Raw genomic sequence first — 21691 nt, 5'->3', positions numbered from 1 at the left:
CGACGATTAGCCTGGAAGCATGGTTTTCGTGGTCGAAGGGGTGAGAGGAGCCGGGTCGAGGCATCGAAAGATCCGGCCGGAATAAAGGATGCCTTATGGTTATTGCCGAAGAGGTTCGGAGTGGCGAGACAAGACGTCTGCGTGGGTTCTCCCTGCTTAAGTGACCGCTCGTGGTACGGCCCACACCGTGGGCTTTAGCCTCGGCTTGCTTTATGACCAATGATACGTGCTTTATTGTATCGTCTTTTAATTATCAGCGCGCACCTACAACGCCACAGTGTTCGGTTACTTATTGCCATTGGCCGATTTAATGCTCGCGCGTCTGCCTGCCTTACCTGCTCGCCTGCCTGCCTGCCTTCGATACACCGATCCGCCGGCACCTTTTGATAGCGAACGGTTCTCCTTCTCGCCTTATTTTCACCTTTTTTCGCTTCGATCTCTCCTCGACGACCGTTTCCACCGCCTTACGTCCTGTCCTTCCACCAAACCCATTACAATTATCTCCATCGCGGAGGCCAAGGGGCACCCCGTCTCCCACCATTTTACCAACCATCCCACCGCTCTCGTCGATCTCCGACAAGAACTTTTCAAATTTTTCCTCTCTCCTCGTAATTTCCACACGAAATACTCGAAATCGAACGGATGCGTTGAATTTTTCAGATTTGTCGGACGTGCCGGAGAACCTGCCGTTGCCTGCGCCGGGATCCGAGAGTCCTCAGGCGTTGAACTACTCGCAGATAGCCTCAGCGGCGGTGGCCGTTTCTCAGGGAGGCCAGGATCCCTCGGTCTCGAGTACGGAGACCCTGCTCAGGAATATCCAGGGCTTGCTCAAGGTCGCGGCCGACAACGCGAGGCAACAGGAGAGGCAAATCAACTACGAGAAAGGTCAGTGGCAGGGCTTTCTTTAAGATACTCCAGGTCGCATCTTCGCGATTTTATTAACCGCCAAGCTCTCGCGAAATCGCGTTAATTCTTACAACTTTATGTTTCTTCGTGCTAGTTAGTACAATGTTATCGGATTTAGAACGATACGATAGAACAGGCAAAGCACGATAACGAAATATGGCGTAAGTAGATAGAGCCTTGTCAAACTAACAGATTTACGTGTCTGGACCAGTGGGTGAAATTTCTCAACCATCTATCGCCTTTCTTTCTTGTCAGATTTTCTGTTCGTCTCTGTTAATCTCCTTTAGTTCGAAATAGGAACTGAAACCCCCGGAGCGGAACAGTTCATAATCGAGAACGCGAACGGAGAGCCACGCGGCTAGTAAACGCGTAGCAACATTCCTACGCTTCCGTGCTTCAACGTTCCATATCACACTCGTCGATCTGACACGTCGGATTTGTATCCGTAAATCGCCGTTAATTATCATTCAATTAGTCGTTGATGCTATCTAAGCCGAACTATGATATATCTTTAATAGTTTCCAGCTATCATAAAATCAGCATCGTCGATAGTTGATTTAAAGAACTGCCTCTGAACACGACAATATTCCGAAAAGGGAGTAACGAATAGTCTTGTAATTGGAAGCTCTCGATTCGGAGGAGATTCACGGCAGAGAGGCTTCGAAGCTCGGCCACGGAGCGGAGTCGTGCGTGCGTGCCGGTGTTGAAAATATTGTTGCAGTCGGTAGTTGGTAGATAAGCGGTGTGCGTTTTAAATAGGCGAGCAACGAAGCTAGGTAACGCGATTAACAAGGGTCCCGTGAACCGTGGCGGCGCACGACGTGTACGCGTACGACTTCTTTCTCATTAAGCGGGTGATAGATGGGCCTGTATTATTATTAAACGCGTCCGGTTCGCAGCATCCTCGGTTGCACGAAAGCCACGAAACTGGGAGGAGAAGAAACTGGACGATTATTCGAACAGTTTCGGTTCGATCGTAGGCTTCTTGTTTATAACGGTATATTATGCGCTGAAAATATACGAAAATGTAGGAAAAAATGCAAAGTATACGGTACGTAAAATAGAAGTAGAAACACAATATTTTTAATCACCGGAAGAAAAAATATTATCTTCAATCACTGGAATGTTGGAGGTAATTCGTATGGTGCAAATTACCTTATCGCAAATTATTAGATACGAAGCAAATATGGGTAATATTTCGTGCATACATTGTGTCAAGCTTCAGAAACGATCGTTAACGAAGAATGGAGGTAAAATAAAAGTTTGACTACGCTGTAATAACAGCTGGAAATTATAATCTCCAATCGGCAGTACGTGAAATATCTATGAAAAGCCAATTATCGGGTACGGAATAGGAACGACGATACAGTGCAGTCGCGAGGTTAATCTCGAGCGCGGGACGTTCTAGGAGAAGGCAAGTTGGACTGGAAGAAACGCAAACATCCGTAATCCTTTGTTGGCCCAGTTTTCGAGAAGGCGACCACCATCGCGGACAAGGACAACGCGCTTAATGTATTCCGCTGAAAACGTAAACTCGGCCTTTAATTGCCCATTAACCGGCGCAAAGTGTCTTTTATATGGCTGGCCGAGCGGTGTCTACGCCGTGTTTAACCGTATAAATTCCTTACGCGCCGTCGAGGTTGCGTTTTTCCCCGAAGAAAACTCGAAGCGGCATTCTTTCGAGTATCCGACGATCGCGGCGAGGAGGCCGCTCTTTGTTTCGCGGACGAATCGGCCGATTAAGCCGAGACTTTAACGCGAGAAGACGTGCGATCGAGCGGACGTTCCGCGTTCGAGGACGACACGTGAACGGCAACGAGTTCATCCGGTGCGCGTCGCGACGTCCGAGCCGGCGCGGCGTGGCGGCGCATCGTACCGAGAGTGTTTGCGCCGTGGCCGCGAGCAGTCGCTCGAGAGGAAAGAACCGAGTCGGATAAAGGGACCGAATCGAAGCGAGAAAGGTCGAAGAGGGCGATCGAGAGAGCGTCGACGGCTAACGGAGCGCGAGAGGGTGGACCGTAGGAGGAACAGGGGTGAGAGAGGGCCGATTTAATACTCGAACGAGTCAGCAGCTCGTTTTACACCAGATGGTTTTACATACGACCCGCTATCGTGTTACCGAGCTTCTCCGTATGGGTGAGTCCTCCGCCTCGCGGTCTAATACGCGCGGACGCGAGAACACGAGCGGGACTCTCGGACGATTCGGAGGCCGAACAGTAAGAGGAGACGCCGACGGTGGTTCGTCGAGAATCGTTCAGGCTTTCTACGATTGTCGTTCTCGTACGACCCGCTACTGTTCGAGTCCGTAGAGACGCGCGAGCGAGAGGATACCTGTAATGTCATGATCTTTTTCTTTCTCCTAGCAAGATCGACGTCGATCTAAAATACCTGGCGTTAATTCGTGCATCCGCGTACAGGAACGATAAACGAAGGTTATCGAGTCCTGCGACGCGCGTCATACTTGCCTCGACGAAGGCCTAACCAGGAGGCAAGCTGAAACGCCTCTGGTCTCGGTGGCAAGAGAAGCAGAAATCGTAGTTCGTTAAGGTCCTCGTGGCCATCTTAAAAAAGGAAAAAGAAAAACGTCGAAGCGAGAAGAGGCCTCCGTTCCCTTGTTCTCCGTCTCTGTTTCTCGGTAAGTTACACGCCGCACGGAGAACAATATGAGCTCGGTTGCTGGCGAGTAGCCAGCTCGCGGAGAGCTCGCTATCTTCGATGCTGGCCAAGATAAGGGACGAGGAGAAGCCACGGCGGGAGCGCAAAGATTGTGCCGGGTTGTTCGTGTCCCCCGGATCCACGAAGAGAGAGGGAAAGAGAGAGAAAGGAGTCCGTGGCGGGCCACGTTCAAGGGCCGAGCGAGCGGAATAGAAAGAGGGGATTGAGTTGTAGCCGCGAGTGGAGGATCTTATGTAGATTCCTTGTAGATCGTGCACCCGATTCGATCGCGATCGGCTACCCGGTACCGGGTTAATTAAAATTGTACGGGCCGGACGTCTTTCTTTCTCGCAGCCCTCCGCGTCCCTCCGCTCCTCTCTTCGTTCGACTCGTGGTATCTTCGCAGACTTCCAGTTCCAGTACCGCCTCTGCTCGCGTCGGCTCCCTTCTTTTTTCCTCGGCCGTTCCGTTTCGCTTTCGTTCGTCGAGCTGCACCGGCCGACGACGCGGCGCGGCGCATCCTGCCGTCGCGCCGTAAGCTCCTTCGATTTTTGGCCGCTGCCTGGGAGGCTGCTTACGTGAAATCCTATTACCGCGAGCCACGCAGCGCGACAGCGCAACCACTCTCTCTCCCTCTTCGCGTTTGTCTCCGTGCACGGCTACCAGGATGCACGAGAACCCGGCTACCGAGCTACGCCTTTCGCGAAACGCGCCTCCGGCGACATTGTTCGCGGCACGAGGTATATCCATTTCGAGATCGGTACGAACGCTCTTCGTTTCGATGCTTCCTGCTTCGCTATTTTTCTCTAGGAGACAGCTTTACCCTCGGGGAGTCGAGCGAACTTCCAAAAATCCCCGAGCATTTTATAATGGCTTGGTCGAACATCTCGAACGGTAGACTGACAATTTGTATCGATGTACCTCTTATCCGATAGTCGGAAGATAATAAAAGCACGTGTAAATCGGCATGGAGCGAAAAGGACGAGAGTCGGTAGTTGGAACACCGGGATACCCAAAAAGCATACACGATCGCGCGCTGTCCGACCGGTATCCTCGCTATAAATAGAGAAGCGAACAAGGGGTTCGCGAGAAATGGCCGTTAAAAAGGAAGAAGACTCGAAGGAGTTACGATTTCGTCGTTGGTGCTCGTGTTTCGGCTTTTGCTTCTCCCTTTTTCCCTTGTCTCGGATTCGTTGCTTCCATTCGCGATCCACCGAATCGGCGCAGCCTCCGGCATCATTAAACGTCCGCAACCGCGCGCAGGCTACCTTAAAGATCGTCTCTGGGTCGAAGGTCGCGGGCTGCGAGCGCGCGAACAACCGGCCGCGCCGATTATTATGCTTATTACGGTGGAAAGTAATAAATTATGCCTGGCTAATAGCTGGGACCGTGAGAAGCGGCGGGACGGAGCGGAAGCCGGTTGCTCGGAACAGCCGCGAAACCGTCCCGGGAGGATCGGCCGAGAGAAAGGGATATTATACCGTACAGATCGATTCGACGTGGAATTTCTTCGCTCGTTCGAAACAAAAGACAACGGCTGTTCGTCGCGACCTCGTCGTGGCCCGGTCGTTTGCGGCCCAATAAAGCGACCCGGTACCATTCTTAATTAAATCTAGGACCTACTAATTAAAGCAAACAACCGACGCGACGCGATAAAACTCGAGCCAGCCTCGAGATGGACACCGCTGGAAAAAAGGGGGAATCGCTCGTAAAACCGCCTATGCCCGGAAATCGTTGACGGGGAACGGGAAACGAACATCGGGATCGATCGAGCGTCGTTTGCCTTAAAGTTCGTAACGCGTGTTCCACAGGGTTAAATGGATTTTACAACCAAGCGCGAGTCAGCGAATCGCGAAGTAGAGTCGTTCGGGTACTGTTCTCTAGGTACGATGTCGCTACCCAAAGATATATAATAGAAGGGAAATGGACGAACACGGTGGATCGTAACGAAGCGAAGGTCGCGGGAGGAAGGACCTCGGCGACAATGTCTCGCGGGGGACACTTAAAACCGCGACGACGATAAAACTCGCGACGCGACAAAGTCTCGAGACAGGACGGGACAAGATAGGGAGGAAAAGAATTCTCTCGCGGGCTTCGAGAGGCTCGTAAATTTTCGGTTTATAATCGCGCTCGATGCGAGAGGACGCGTTCGCGTGCGCGAACCGTTCGACTTCTTTTTACCGAGGAAATCACCGTGTCGTTAGACGTTCGCTGCCGTTCGTTTTGTTACTTAATTCCGACGCGACAACGATCGGTGACGATCGAACGGTGGATCGATGTCCTCCGGATCGTTAAACCGAAGATTTAGGTGACGTCTACTCGACGGTTTATCGCGGAGACTCGCCATTTCCTTCCCACCTCTTCGCGGGCCTGTTTCTGTCCGTTTTTCTTATTCGAATCGACTGTTTGCCCGTTTACGTTTCAGCTGGATACAAACGGCTCGTTTTCCGGTGCTTTATGCTAAAAGAGAGCCCCGGTGGTTTCTCTAATTGACAATCGGCTCCGCGTTCTCCATACTGGCCCTGCGTTCTGGGAGCCCGAGGTGGGAACCGACAAGGACCGTGCCACGGCAACATCGTATTGTCTCGCGTTTTTATTCCTACTTTGCTGGCTGGTCCGGCAACAGGACTCGGGCCGGAGTTGCACGCCCCTTCCTTTTCTTTCTCGTTCGAAGCGCATACCTCTGGTTCACGCTCGTTTGCAGCTTTCCACGGATTCGCGCGAGAATAACCGGACCAAAGGGTCCGGAACGACGGTGTGCGTGCTCTGCTCGTGGTCGCGGCTCGAATTAACGAGTAACAACGGGGCCACCCTGACCCGGGCGCCAACGTGTCCCATTAAAGGCGCCCTTTTTCTTCCACGGCAAGCTACCGGCTCTCGAGAGACTCGCTGCTACCGATGCTCGTTATGAAAATTCCTCGACTTGGAACCGGGACACGATCGACCGAAACGGCCGAGGCATCACCGTGTAATACGAACAAAGTAACAATTCCATTTTCTTTTTCGCGTTAAGAGAGTTTCGTAAATTCCAACTTTGTACCAGAAATTCATGAAAATAATCGTATATTTTATTTCGCGATAAATCGTTCGTTTTGTTCTTCTTCCTCGAAAAGAAGATAGGCAAAATACTTGCCGCGCTTCCTCTCTTTAATCGACCGATTACGCGCAAGGGGAAATTTGCCGAACTACCCGTGATCCACGCGATTATACGCATTATACGGAAAAAGGTGTTGTTTAAGGATCAGTTACCGGCGTTCTTCTGCACTCGTAGTCCCAATCGATGCTTTCGGAACAGGATTCTGTCTTAATCGAGTTCCATTCGATACAATTCTATCACCATTCTCGAGGAAGATCTGGTTGCGAAGACGCCGAGGCGAATCGTCGAGTCGAAGGAGACGAGAAGCCGCGTGCCGTGGCGATTCCACGTCGTCGAATCAGTTCTCTCGGTCGAGAGTTGTAACAAAATATTCGCTCCTCGCGGCAGTAAACGGCGTCGTTAACGACACGATCCTCTCTTCGTTTCCTTCTCTCTCGACTCTCTCGAGTGGCCGTTACCGCTGTTCCTTTATTGCCGGTAAATTACACGTTTTATTTGCCCGTGCGACGACCCGAAAGCAAACTGTATAATTGAACGGTAGTTAAAACTGCGGTAGGTCAAGTTTCTTTCCAATGCTCTCTGTCTATCGCGGTTTCGTTGATCTCTCTGTCGTTGCTAACTGTTTTCGGCGGAGAGCGCGGACATCGAAGCGGAAACGAGTATCGATATTGAAACGATTGATCAGCCACGGTAGAATGAAAAAAATTGACCGTCGGTTCTTTGGGATCGAGGACGGCCCTTCGACTCGCTTTATTCGACGCATCGTATACTTCCTGCATACGTTACGGGAACGAAGACGACTACGACGATAAAGATCGGCGAGTTTAGCTGGAACGACACAAGCGAGGCAATAACAACGGAGTTCGATGATAAGTTGCTAGCAGGCGGTTATTAACGGGGTTCGCTAACGAGAGACAGCTCGTTCACGGGAAGCCTCGAGACTGGTGAACGCGCGAGAAGATGAAGATACCGTGGTATGGCAGCATTCGTTAAAACAATTTTTAATTACGGTCTCGAGTGACACGCGGGACAGGGAAAAGAGGAAGAAGCAGCTGGTTGTTGCTCGAGAGTGGGCCCCGATTTTACAACTCGTGCCCGTTTCCTGTGCACGCGATACGCTTTTGCTTTCGCATAAATTGCCTTAGGGCACACACAGTGTCTCGAGTTTGGCCATCCACGAAAAGCCGAGCGTGTAAGCCACGGAATCGTACGGCAAAACGAACGAGACGAAGAATCGATCGTTAAGATGTCGGCTACGGGTCGTCGGAGGTTATTCGATAAATGCTAGAGGAATCTTGGTGCTGAACGTTTTACGATCGCGAACCATTAATGTCTCGTGCTGTGCGCGGCTGGTCTAGCATGCACGCATGCAAGTACATTCTGACAGACACTCGTAATAACGATAAAGATCCAATGGTGCGTCGGTATCGTTGCAACCGAGGGAAAAAAATAGCCGGGTTCACGATGGGATTACGTACGCGAGAGTTCAACGACTGCACCCCAGATCGATTCGCGGTTACGACTGAGGATTACTAGAGAAACTTCTGACCGTTCTTACGAGAGAATTCGAATAAGCGCGAGAATAAGGTCCCGATAATTTAACGTCGATTAGCCTCCTAAATCAATAAGATTCCTGTATACGCTGTAACGCGAACAATCGTCGAAGGATACGCGTGGCGTAAAACAGCGCGTAAAGTGCAGCGAAAAATAAACGCGATCGTACATCGTGGTCGATCGCGAGCGAATAGTTCCGATATCTCTGTCTCGTTGGTCCGCTCGAAGTCGCGAGACTACGGTGGCCGTGTTCGTCGCTCGAACGCGGCCGGAGATACGGCGGAGAGCGTTTTCGCGTTTCAAGATAATCCTTCCTTCCTTCCTTCCTTCCTTCCTTCCTTCCTTCCTTCCTTCCTTCGGGAACAGACCCTCCGGGATATCTTGTCGAGTTATTGCACGACCGCCATGCCGCTTAGAAACCACCGCTTCGACGATATCACCGTCTTCGACTCGTTCGAGAGACCTCGAGCTATCTTCATTTTTCCTCGTGGAAATCCGTTGGTTAGAAACAACGGAAACGCGAGATCCACGAAGCCTGTTCGTACACTCGTTCCTTCGGATAAAGTTCCTCGTTCTCGCCACATTTTCCTGACAGAAATCGGATTTGAAATAAGGTGTAAATTAGAAAACTTTCAACTTCTCATATTCGAAAATTAGCTTAACCAATTTTACCGATTAATTTGGCGTTAAAAAGTATCGAAAATCCTCGGCAAATACCTGGAATGTTTGTAGCTCGGGAAAGATTAAAAAAGGCGAGCGTAAAGAATCTCTCGGCGACGTTCATCGATGCAAGAAAGAAAAGAACCACGGCTAATCCGCGCGGCTTTTCGTCGAAGAAACCCGACGCCCGACGAAAACGGCAGTAGTTTGAGCACACCGCGTCGCGGCGAGACTGACTAGCTGCGATCTAATCCTATTTTCGTTAGATCCGTTAATGGTTAATGGGAGGCAAAGTGGTCAGCGACCGGAACAAGGCCTAAGTCCGTCTTAAATCCTGTACGAGGGAAACCCTTGTAGCCCTTAGCCAAGGACCGTAATCCGCGCAGGATAACTATTGGCCTCGAGTCGAGTTTGTTTCGATCAAAGTCGCGTAACGCTTCTCCTTATTGTTCGGGGTATCCATCGATCGATTCATCGATCCAATCCACGTTTCTACGATACCGAAGGTCGGGTCGCGGCGGCAACGAGTAAACGACGTACTCGCGGAGATATCCGGTCGCGTGACTGGTAGACAATTCGAATCCTGCGCGGAGAAACATGCCCGCGGGAGAGGACAAACTTGCGAGCGGACGATCGTTACGCGTTTATAATATGCAAGGGTGGAAACAATAATATCGTCGTTCCTTCCCCTCTCCGAGGAGATTCAGCGGCGGGATTAATCGGGATCCAGGGTCAGGAAATTTATGAAATTCTCACGCGGGAAACGGGACTCCGGCGAAGGAACGAGATCCGACTCTCTTTCTCCGAAGAAGACGCATCGGCTACCCTCTTTCGACGAGTGCACCGGCAAACGAATACCGGAGAGAGAATCCCAGGGGTTGTAAATTACCGAAATAATCCGCCGCTTAATTCTCAGCGGCGGTTTATTACCGAGTCCGCGATCCGTCCAAATGGGATTCGCAAACGCCTGGCAATGTTCGGAAGACGCAGGAAAAAGAGTAGGAACGATCCACGAGGACAACGAGAGGGTCGAGGAGCGATCGGGGTGTAACACGAAAGCTACATTATACTATTCAAACGATTGCAGGGCACGGCGCACGGGTAAGTTGACATTGTTGTTTCTGAGGGTGGCCTGGGGCTGCTGCGAATATCTTAGCACCGCGCAGAAGCTATACGACCGTACACGTCGTCGTACAAGCCCTCCGGGGATGTGAACGCTACACCGCTACCACCCGTCGCCGTGCCACGCCACGCCACGCCACGCCACGTTACGCCGCGCCGTCTTCCCGCCACCATATACTAATCAATAACCATGAATCGCTCCGGTAACAGTGGCATGCACGTTCCGTTGCACCGTTATTGTTGCCGGCCCAGAGTGCTCGAGCTACCGTGAATATCATTATCGCCGACGATCCTGAACTAGGCGCGATTACGCCTCGCGATAACACCGTTCGCGATAACCCCTCGACGATCGTGTTCGTTTCTAGCGAGCCGAATCTTCTGAACAGGTGGCCGACGATGGCTACATCCAACGACCAGACCGAGGCTTATGTTCTCCGATGTGCACAGCTCGGTATATTTAACGAACGCGAAATGGCTGCTTCGGTAGAATGTTGGAACTCGGAGGTTTCGAGACTAGACAAATTTCCTTATTAAAATTATCTATACCCTCGATGTACGATTTCTGACACGAAGAAAAAGGAATAAGGGGAAATCGGAGATACAGACAGGAGCGCGCGTGTAACGAGTCCGTGCGTAACTCACGGTTTATGGAGCGACTCGCGATTAGGGCTCGTCTAATTGACGCGGGAAACGACGAAGAGAAGGCAGCCCCTCGATTGGGGGCGAGTTTTCTTACGAGCCAGCTACACGGCCAACATTAATCCTTGAAATTTTAATGGCTGCTAGCTCGCGGTCGAATTTCAATAAGCTCGAACCCCCCGTCGCGCACCCTCTGCTCGCCAACCAAGATTGATTTTCACGACTTTCAAGTCGTCGCCTACCGGAAACTTCGTATCCATGAACCTTTAAATCGAAAGCACGAGCGCTGAAAGAACCGGGAGCCGATGGAAAGAAAGACAACGCGAGTCGAAATTTTAGTTCAACTTCCGTAGTCTCGATTACTTTGATCCTTACATTATACGTGTACGCGTCGTAAAAGTGTTCGCGAGACTTTTAAGACTTGCGACGCTGGCAAGACTACGAGATCTGCAAAACCTTACGAAACTTTCAAGAATTTCATTTATAAACGATATCGAGAACGACTGATAGGTCGAAAACTAGAATTTAAATTTCGACTAGGATAAACCGAGTGGATTCGAATCGGGCCGAGGGTGAACAGGAAGGCTGACGTTTCCGTCGACGACGATCTCTAATAAAGTTCAATTATCTCCGGAAACGTTAGGTACCGAGGGAAAGGTGAAGGAGAGAGCGCGAGGGGTGGAATCGAGGACGGGGAAAAGCTCCCTAACACGGCCGACGAGAGAAAGAGAAACCGGGAGAGATGATAATCTAAACGATCGCAAAGTGGGCTGCAGAAACGCGCCGAAATTGGCAATAACAGGGTGGCGAGGGGGTAGTCGGAACACGGGAAAGCCCGGGCAGGAAGGGGCAGCCGCGTAACGTATACACGTAGCACCGGCGCGAACTTCCTATTCTGGTTAGCATTCAAATTGAATCTTCGTGGCGGCCGGTCGTGAAGAGTTACCGCCGTTAATGGACCTCGCAAACGCTCTCAAATTGCTGCCAGACTGCTGAGACGTGGCCCTACTTAATCTACCGGCTTGATTCTCATCGTACTGCCCTGCTTTGCCCTCCACCGCTGTTCGCGAATATCGCAGCGTTCTCTAAAGCTGAATTCACCGAATGGACCTCGAGAACTTTCAGATATTCGCGTATGTAATCAATAGAGAATTTTCCAAGTAGGCTTGGAAAGCTTAGACTTTGCAGACTTTCGTGAATCGTAATACTCTTTCCAATACAACTCCACGCGTTTGACGTATACATTTTAAAGTAAAGAAAACGTCGAATACAGAATGTTACTACCGTTTCGGCGGTTCGAGGAATCGCTGCGGAAACGATCCTGCGAAATGTCCGCAAATTGGCAACGATCTAACGAGCAAGTTATCGGTCGATGAGCCGCGAGACGCGTTACGAGTCTCGCGGCTCATTGGCCACCGATGTAATTCGAGAGGCAGACAGCCAGAAAGAAAGAGGGTGGTTTACCCTCCCACCAGTGCCTTTCTTTTCTTCCGTTAAACCGAATTAGCCTGCTGGATTTAGAGTCCGGAAACGTTTTACAGGCTGAAAACCGATTTCTTTCTGGCTCGTCGAGGGACGATACTTGAATTAGGTCTCTCGGGAGACTTCGAGCACGCTAACGTAATCGATTCGGTTTCTGGACGTCGATAATCGAGCTTGAAGCGCGTCTCGACAAAACTACGAGTTCACCGGAGAATCCGGCGAAGTTGGAAAGCGACGAGTTTCTAGTCTCTCGGCGAACGTACCCTCTTGCCGAGATTCGAAATGGCTAATTTAGCGTGCTTGGTCTCTAGAGAATAGAGGGGAAGATGGAGAAGACGGAGAAAGATGGCGAGGGACGAACGTACCACGGAGACAAGCGACGCGGTCAAAATCCTCTTCGTCTCGGTGTAATTCTATTAGACGTAACTACGCGAGCTCTGGTCCGGCTATCGTCCGTTCAATTTAATCACGAGCCCACTAGACCGACTGCGATATTCTACCACTCTACCACTTGTGCCATCTTTTAGGAAAACCGACCGTAGCGAATCTTTAATTCGACTGGAGGCTGTTGATGGAACGAGCCTCCATTTCGACCCTTTCAACATTCATTCTTGTATTATAATCATTTGCATTCGTATACACGATTAATAAGTACCGTTTCATCCACTTATAGGTGTACGCGTAATTTTATTTAAATTCAATAAACAGTGCGAGTTCGAGCAACGCGTCTTCAAAGTTATGATTCGATATCGAGGAAAGAAACGAAACTTTAGTTAATACTTTAGCGTTGCGTGCGAGTACGGATTACGAGAGTTTGGAACATTTCGAGCTACGAACATTATTATACAAACACTTGTCTTCTTTGCAATCTGTTCAGTCAACACTTTTACGTCGAGACACTTTGGAAGTAATTTTGGTATACAAATTTGTCGAATGAGGATAGCAAACAGGATACGGTAATGACTTTTTAAAGTGATCAAAATCTATGTTAAAATATTTGTACATCGATGTATTTCCTATCGTTAACGATTAACTTGTTAACGAAGTACCGACATATTACACGATTACAAAGTATTAATTTTCATTCTAAAATCTATAAATCGATTCGAGCGAACTGTGTTCTCTAATAGAGGAGAACGGGGTTATTAATCGATCTGATGCAAACAAAGTTAGCCATTTCGTGCTTGTTTTAAAAAAGGTAGTCTTCTACAATTTCAATTATTCTAGGAGTGTGAATATAATTTTCCTGGAAGCAATTAGAGCAATATTTGTTTCACTATTCCCTAATTTACTTTTTGTAACAATCGTCAATTAAAACGAAATATCTTTTATGATTTCAGCCGAACTGAAGATGGATGTTCTTCGAGAAAGAGAAGTAAAGGACAGCCTCGAACGTCAGCTTCAGGATGAGCAGAAGGTTCGAGGTAAGTAAACCATTGTTTTCGTCGTCCAATGAAATTCCATCGAGCAATTTTACGGATACTTCTGCGAGGCGGATACTCTTTACGACTTTGTCGAATCGACCGGTCGCGTAAACGAGCGGCTCGTCTCGTGGATAGATTCGCGACAAGGCGCGATCCTGGCGAGAAGGTAGGCTTCCAACGGATGTTTCGTCGTCGAGTTATTTCGTTAAACGATAAATCAAACGACAAAGGTCGCGCAGAGACACAAACGCATTTTATGCTCGTGCACCGCCACAAAATTAAGCGAAGTATACTTTCTTTCAAACGCGAGTCTCCTGTTATTTGTCACGTCTGTCGTCTCGTCTTGAATAATCACGCCGAAGCGTTCGAATTATGCAGGCCTAGTCTGGGTTGTTTCGTAAGTGTAATGGAAGGGTAGAAAGTGGAGGGAAGTAAGGAAGGAAATGAAGGAAGGAAGGAAGGAAGGATGGAGGACGGCAAAGGCCGTGATCGTTCGACCAAGTTTGTATCGAATGTCAGTCCGTAATAGAATAGTCTCGCGTTTACGGGTTGCTCCTCTTTGACCACCTACTCCATTTGCAACACCCACTCCCCTTTGTCCTCCGGTGTTCTCTCTTCTTCTCTCGAATCGCGGTCCAAAAAAAATGAACAACAGAAGCGATTTCTCCATTGTACTTGGAGTCTGGATCGGGGATCGAGATCTTAGGGAGACTCGAGCTCCTGTTATCTGGCGACCGAGTTGCGAATCTCGCTGGTCGATGAATCATCGATGGATTAATCAATCGTCTCGATTTATAATTCATTTTTCTGTGCAGTTTAATAATACAACAAAGAATACCTTTAAAGAATACCGTTAAAAAAGTGTTTGTAAGTTGAAAAGTAGATGAAGATTCTTTTTCGTTATCTTTGTACCCCATCAGTCACGAAACACTCTGTACAAACGTTTTCGTTTTCTCAATTGGAGGTAGCACATTTTTGGAACAATGGTACCGTCAGTTTAACCGGACGTTTAATCGCCTCCGAATCGATTCACCGTTCCGTCGACGGAGAAACAGAGAGAAACGAGAGGAGAAAGGGCGTCAGGTAGGTGCGGGTAAATTCAATATCACGGATTTTCCCGGCAAAAGATGTCGGCGTCTCGGCTGACGCGAGCACAATGCGAGGACCGATAAATATGTAAAAGCGTAGAAGACCGAGTGGAATATATCCGCGTGCCTGGTGCGTCCGCGTTCGAGCTATATTGCGCTCCGTGGGCGAAAAAGATCACCGACCAGAGGCGGAAGCCTGCAAAAGCGCTAGGGGAATGAAATTTTTTTTCTTTTGTCGACGCGCTTTCCGCGAACGAATCGTTGCCGTCGTCGTGAACGCGTTTCGGTCGATTCGCTAGGAAAAACGAGTTGTCGAGGCCGGGCCCTCGCGGTAACACGAGCCTGTGACAACAGCAGTCCATTAGTCAACCAGCACAGTGTCAATACATGAATATGACAGCCGGTCTCACGGAATAGGCCATCTCCTCCCTCGTCGCCACCCATAATGTCAAGCGACTTCTACGATATCGCAAATATAGGAAACAGTCTACCGTCCCCAACGACTACACAAAACCTTTATCTTCCCGTGCGAAACTTTTGCTTTCACCTTCGTCTCTCTTCCACCCTTCCTGCCTTATGCTTTCCTTCGCGTGATCGATGTCAAAACCGATCCGAGTTCGTCGGTTTTAGCTCGATTTCGTGCCCCCTTTCGATGGGCACTCTTTTCTCGGATTAAAAACGATAACCTTCTTACGGTCATCGATATTTCAACTACTTCGCCTAGCCTTCCTTAGGGAGAAAGAGGATGTCGATGCTCAGAGGTTACTGCGCGTTATATCTAATTTAGACGAAAAGGTTATTCGGTTTAGTATGCGTTTCGAAGCGACCGTCGAGAAAAATCGAATCGAAGATTTACGATGTTCGTTGACGCGGCATTCATCGCGTCGGTCGTGTCTCGTCGCGGATGGATTCGTGCGAACACTTTCGTCCAGTTGATCGAAAAAACCGTGCGAACACGTTTTCGAGGATTCCTCAAGGCGGCGGCCCACGTAAGACGATACTTAATTTGCGCGAGACCTCCTGCGGTTCCAGCCGTTGGACGATCGATCATCCCAGGATATTGACGGAACACAACCGCTCGCCTAAGACCATCGTCTTCTCGTTCGGCTAATGACCGACGAGAAAATGAAAAGGTACGCGCAACGAACCAACGTCTTCCTTTTATCGGACACCCTCTTTCCTTCGGGCTTTGCAGTTTGTTGCCGTTCAACGAGAAGAAACATCGAGGCAAATTAACGATAATAACGATAAAGAATGAAATCGAAATCCAGAGACGAAAGAGTTTCTCGAATTTTGATGTCGTACATATGCAGAAAGTACGATACTCTTTTTCATCGACCTCGTTGTTATCAGTTCTACAGGGTAGGCGCATCAAGGCTGCAAAGGCAATTTGTGCAATAAGCAGGGAGGAATCGCAGGAGCGGGGTGGAAGGAGTGAAAGGAGATAGGGGGCGCGGTGTTAGTAGCCCGTTTAAAGCCCCGTTTGGCATTTCGGTAAAGGTTGAAATCTCCGACCCCCCGCTGTTTCGAAGACCGTATTATCTTGGCAGGGGTTGCAAGGAATCGACGTTCGTTCCTGCTAGTCGAGGGATTCGTAATGGGACACGCGTTGCTTCGCGTCGAACAATGAGATGACCTTTGCAACGACCGATACGCGGATATGGGAGGCCATCGCGACGACTCTTCGATCTTCTCCACGAATTACGGAGAACGTCCTCGTCCTCTCGCGCGTTAACGACTCTGTTTTGACAAGGATGAAAAACGCTTTTTCCTTCGCACGAAGCGACGCGGTAGAAGAAAGGCGAACGACGTTTCCCACGTTGTCGTCGAGTTTACGTTTAACCGGATTTCGAGTAAAATATGCGCTATCGGCCACAAGTATATAACCGCTCTTACGTTGGTTCACCGATATCACGCGAGCTACCGATCAGATGCGGATCGAACACACTAGCCAGATTTAACGTCGGTAACTTTTCAACGATGAAGTAGCCAAGAGAGAATGGCCGCGAGCGTATTGGTCGATCGAGGCTGTGATAACAAACAGAACGCGGAACGATCGTGCTCTGGATTGGATCCGTGGCCGGAAATTCTGGCCGGTTTCAAGCTCGCTTTTCTACTAGCAAAAACCGCTGCTCGCCGCGCGTAAACCTCCGCAGCATCGTCTTGGGAACCGACAGCTGCCATAGCTGTCGCTTTACGAGAAACTTGCGGCCTCCCTGTAATTAGCCTGTACCTTTTGTCGCCAGAGAGAAACGCCCGTCTCCGTTAAACCCTTTTGCCGGTCTCCTTTCGTCTCGGCTCCCTTTGACGCGTTCTCTTCGATTTCCCTAACACTCTTTATACGCCGGTTAAAAAATAAGAAAGAAAAACTCTATCGTGGTATAAAGAACGAGCGGAGGAAAATTTTGGATAACGGCGCAAGAGAATAATGGTTTATCTACCGATCCCCGAAGATGCGTATCGCGTCGTTGTCGACAAGCAACGCGACAAACGGAATTGAAACTGTACAGTCAACCGGTCGAGATTTATACTCGTTCGTTGTTCGTCCCCTTGAATTAGCCGGGCCGCGTAATGCCAGGATCGGGTGTCGGTGTAATTGGGACCCGAGGGACTTTGCCGCGTTTCAACCCCATTTCGACCGCCGTCGTGCCGGATCGTCACGCTATCCCCGAGTTTTCGCAGCTATTTGCAGACCTCTATCGCTATCTCGAAACGGCGACGGCGATCGTGAATATATTTCGCTGTTCCGTGCCGATTCTCGGATATTTTCTTCCTCCGAATTCGAATCAGTGTAACGATAAGTTCAGGAAAATAACGCTATTTTAAATTATGGGGATAAATACGCATCGTTCGAAGGTACGCTTGTTCAACTTCGATCACGAAAATCGGCCAAAGCCTGGATATAAAAAGTTATTTATACCGGGCAATGTAAACTGGGAAAGAATCTTGACGCAATACTCGATTGCGGACTATAATTATTCCCAAGCAGATCCATCTTCCGATCAATAATCCGTGACTAACATAACCACCGAAGTATCTGTAGTATCGCAAAGGAACCCATCGTTGCGGTATCCTCGAACGAGTGGAGAGCTAATTCTCAAAAGAGTTTACGTCGACAACAACAGCGGCAGCAGCAGCGGCAACAACAACAGCAACAACAACAACAACAACAACAACAGCAAGAACGGGTACGGACATCGATGACGTCGGTGCTACGGTGCGTAACGATAGCTGATTTGCTTTGAAGTGAACGTTTACACACACCGATCACTGGGACCCTCTCCGGCATTGTAACTCTGTCCGAGCCAAGGGGTGAACGGGGGATGCGAACAACGTTGTTTCGCCCTTGTCTCCGTCTAACCGTCCCAGTCGACGTCGTTCACGCTCCTAGACGACGCCACTGACGCGAGCAGCGCGCGGATGCGTGCCGATTACCACCCTCCTCGCCTACGAGACCATTCCTTCCTTTACCAGACCATTCTGACTCATTGAATCCCGGACCGGAAACCCGCCGTGTCGCGGCTGATCGTTGCGCGCGAACAAAGTCAACGCAGCGAACAAACATTAGGAGCCTCGATTAGGGGAGTTAAGCGGTTGCTCTTTTCGCGATTATTCTCTTTGCGAGTGGGACACGTTCATTACGATAAGTCTTATTATCGTTACCCTATGTAATCGGCTAGCGATTTTCCTTCGAAGAAATCGCGGTACGTATCACCGCCAATAAACATGATACACGTGTCAAATCATTTGACGTCACGGCCGCTAGTACGGGACAGTTGCGTATACTTTGATTCGGTCTATCATAAACATCGACCAAAAAAGAGAGCGTAATTTGCCGCACCGACACTCGAATCTGTAATTTTTTGTTCACCCGAGTAGGCGCTGATCCACTCGATCATCGGGCTGCCAGATCGAATCTGGATTCCTTACCGCTCGAACTAATATCGCGAGCTATGATTCATGCAACGCTACGAGTTTATTATTTCGTCGTTAACAACGGAACCGATCGACGTCAACTATGAATAATCGTTTCTGGTGACGGAATCGCGTAATCGTCGGTGATCCGCTAAGCTTCCTAAGTAGATTCCGAAAAAATCGTAGACCTCTATCTCTATGATCGCGTACTTCTCGACGTAATTCGTTTGGAGCGATAACGAGGGCAGAATCGAAGCTAATGCGAAGAATGGGCGAGAGGGAGAAAGAGCGAAGCGGCAAGGGGGTGGACGAAGGAGGAGAGGTTCCAGCTGGATCAACGCTGCGAGGAAAGAGCAGATCGGGCAAAGGGTTCGTTCGCTGGTCGGCTTGCCCCCTTTGTGGCAGTTTAGCGTTTCATGTCGTATTCCGACTCATTGGAAATTGAGGAATACAGAAGAGGTGCAAAAGGGATATGGCTTTGAGATAAAAAGAACGTCGGTCGACGACGATGGACTACTCTGCTGGCATATCGCGAAAATAAACCCTTCTGCCCTATCGCGGCGGGGGTCGTCAGCCACGACAAAGGTGTCGCCACCGGTCAAGCCTCTTTTTGGTCTTTCGACTAAACTGGCCAAGCTTTAATTTTTCCGCGACTACATTTTTTTTTGTCGCCGATCCTCTTTGTCCCTTCTCGCGAGCCCGAGACCCGACCGGGCCAAGAATATCGGCCTGGTTCGGGTAAAAGGGTAAAATCTTGGGAAAGGACGCGATAAAAGGCAGGTTAGGGTTCGATAGGTCGGCTAAGAGGCGAACGTTGGAAGCCGATACGTGGCTAGTATATCCCTGAAGATCGACTATACCGTCGAAGAGTCGATGCTACTGGCTAGAAGGGGTAGGTGCCGCGGTCACTTTGTGAACTAACCTGGCTTTGCCCGCTGTTTAATTAAGTCTCGCCGAGACTACTCGTCCTCTCCCCCTTTCTTCTTCTCTCCCTCTCTCTCTCCCTGCCTCTTCTATTCGTTTCTCTGGCTCCCCGGTTAGCGGCACGAACCCCCGCTCGATTTCGCTCGATCGCGTGGCCCTTCTCTCGCTTTGCACCACCCACCAGCCTGTTTGTCGTGAATATGACACTGGACATTCTCTCTCTTACCCTGGACGCAGCGAGAAAAAAATTAAATCACAGCCACTGTTACGACGCGACCAAAGGGTAACCGTAGCTGTCGAGGGTCTCCTTCGTCTACCCTCGCTAACGCCAGTTACAACAAAGCGGACTATCAAGCCAGTGGAAACCACGAACCCGATTCTGTCCGTCAGTTTCCTTATGTATAGCGAATTTTCCTATCGAACCTGATGGACGTGGTCGAAGGTTATCGATGCGCTAATCTTTTCACTCGTTTATGCGCTTGTTTTTAGAGAGAGAGTTTTCCAAAAGTACCCAAGAGTTGACGCAAGAACAAACGCGGTACTTCGAGAGAAAACTGCTTCTCCGTATTCCGATGAAGTGGTTGGATCTCTTTTCCCATAGTGTATTTTTTCCCTCGGTGGTTGCTTTCACCCCACGGAGCCCCGAAGGCACACGTATGAATTCGTTCGCGCATAACAGTGAGCTTCCGTAATATAATTGTTAATGCGCTGATGGGCCTCGTGCACGGTTCTACGTTTACGCGTTGTACGCGCCGATACGCGTCGATACGCGCGTCCATCGGTGCCAACCCCTAACGTAAAAATAGACCAGCCGTTTACCCGACGACGAACTCGACTCTTCGAGTCGTTTATCGTCGATGTTTTCGAAAAGATTACGAATTAATGTTCGCGAGAAGATCGACGGTAAGCAAAGAATTAATCTCGGACAGGAAACGATAAAAACCCACGGGAGTCGGAGAGATGAATATCTTTTACCTGGCCAAACGTGCACCTGGCTGCGAGCAATATTCTCGTCGAGCTGACGTAGAAATATTCCGCGAGACGAAGGGAGAAAGAAATAAAACGCGGCAACTTATTTACGCGAACGAGCTTGCGGCTCCACCGGGAAATAGGCAGTGCGGTTCTAGCTTTTCTTTCGCGTACGCTCGTCTTGCACCTACGCCCTGCTGTCGGGGTGAAACGGAAGCGTAACCTGCTACGCGATTTATTGCCACGAAATGCCGAACAGGAACGAAAGAAGACCGATTTCTTCGCAATCTGTTCGTTTCTCGCTACGAGTGGTTGCCCGATTTAAATTCAGCTTAAACTTATATGTTATTATCGAATTCGTGTTAAATAGTCTATAGCAGGAAACAAGTAAAAGTGTCCGTAGTCTTAATTTAGATGGAAAATGGAACTTAAACAGATGGATTGTATAAAACGCCGAGTCGTAAAAGCGTTAACGTGGTAAGCGTCTCGTTTCTGGTAAGAATCTGTAACAAAATGTTCGTCGAAGTTCCTTTAGCGAATAAAATTATCCAAAACGAAAGGCGCGAACCAGAGTAGCGTGTTCGATCCGTGCAACACACGGTATTTCGAGCATCGGCATCCTTCGAACGTGTTCGCATATTCGAAATAGCCGAAGGCGCCACGAGGAGAAAGAGGGGACAGACGAGAAATGGAAGAGAGTACCGAGGTGTACCGACCTAATCGTATTTCATAATAACGTCGAGCACGGGCGCGCGTGTGTGTGCTCGTACGTGTGTGGACCCGAGTGTGCGTGTTGCGCGCATGACCAACCAGCCCGTGATAAATAAAGAGCGTAAGAAATACCATTATGGAAGCTCGCTGTACGTAAGCACGCGCGCGAGAGAGCAGACAGACGACGCGAGAAATTTCGTTGCTGCGGAATTTAGATGAAATTGCGCGAATTACTTGAGCGCCCGTTGCTCGTATGTGTGCATACGTAGCTATCCTCCCCCGCTTTGGACGAGCGTGCGCGCTCGAATCGTCTCGGATCCGCACGGAGATACGCTGACGAAAATTCTACGCGTACCTGAACGTCGTCGCGGGCGGCGAGGAATGAAACGCGTTCCGCTTTGTTTCTCGATGAGTTCTCCTCGCAAACTTTCCAATTTTATCGGCAAACTTCAACTCGATGCCATATCGATCGAGATATCGTTAATCGACTCTCGATCGACGAACGAACCGACGCTCTTAGCACTTGTACACCTCCGCAATTATCG

The 21691-nt window shown here is 49.5% G+C and overlaps 1 protein-coding gene across 3 annotated transcripts in view; it reads left to right on the top strand.

The window, feature by feature from the left end:
- The window catches only part of dac (dachshund family transcription factor), a 147711-nt gene that overhangs the window by 96508 nt on the left and 29512 nt on the right, over nt 1-21691 (top strand). For all 3 annotated transcript variants that reach the window (XM_012297463.2, XM_012297464.2, XM_012297465.2), the window contains exons 7-8: nt 661-885; nt 13456-13539. In XM_012297463.2, the coding sequence (XP_012152853.1) occupies nt 661-885; nt 13456-13539 (309 nt within the window). The remainder of the gene's footprint in view (nt 1-660; nt 886-13455; nt 13540-21691) is intronic.

Source organism: Megachile rotundata, chromosome 7 (genome assembly GCF_050947335.1).
Source record: "Megachile rotundata isolate GNS110a chromosome 7, iyMegRotu1, whole genome shotgun sequence".
Lineage (NCBI taxonomy): Eukaryota > Metazoa > Arthropoda > Insecta > Hymenoptera > Megachilidae > Megachile > Megachile rotundata.
The sequence above is the reverse complement of the archived record's forward strand: the minus strand, read 5'-3'. Positions and strand labels throughout refer to the sequence as shown.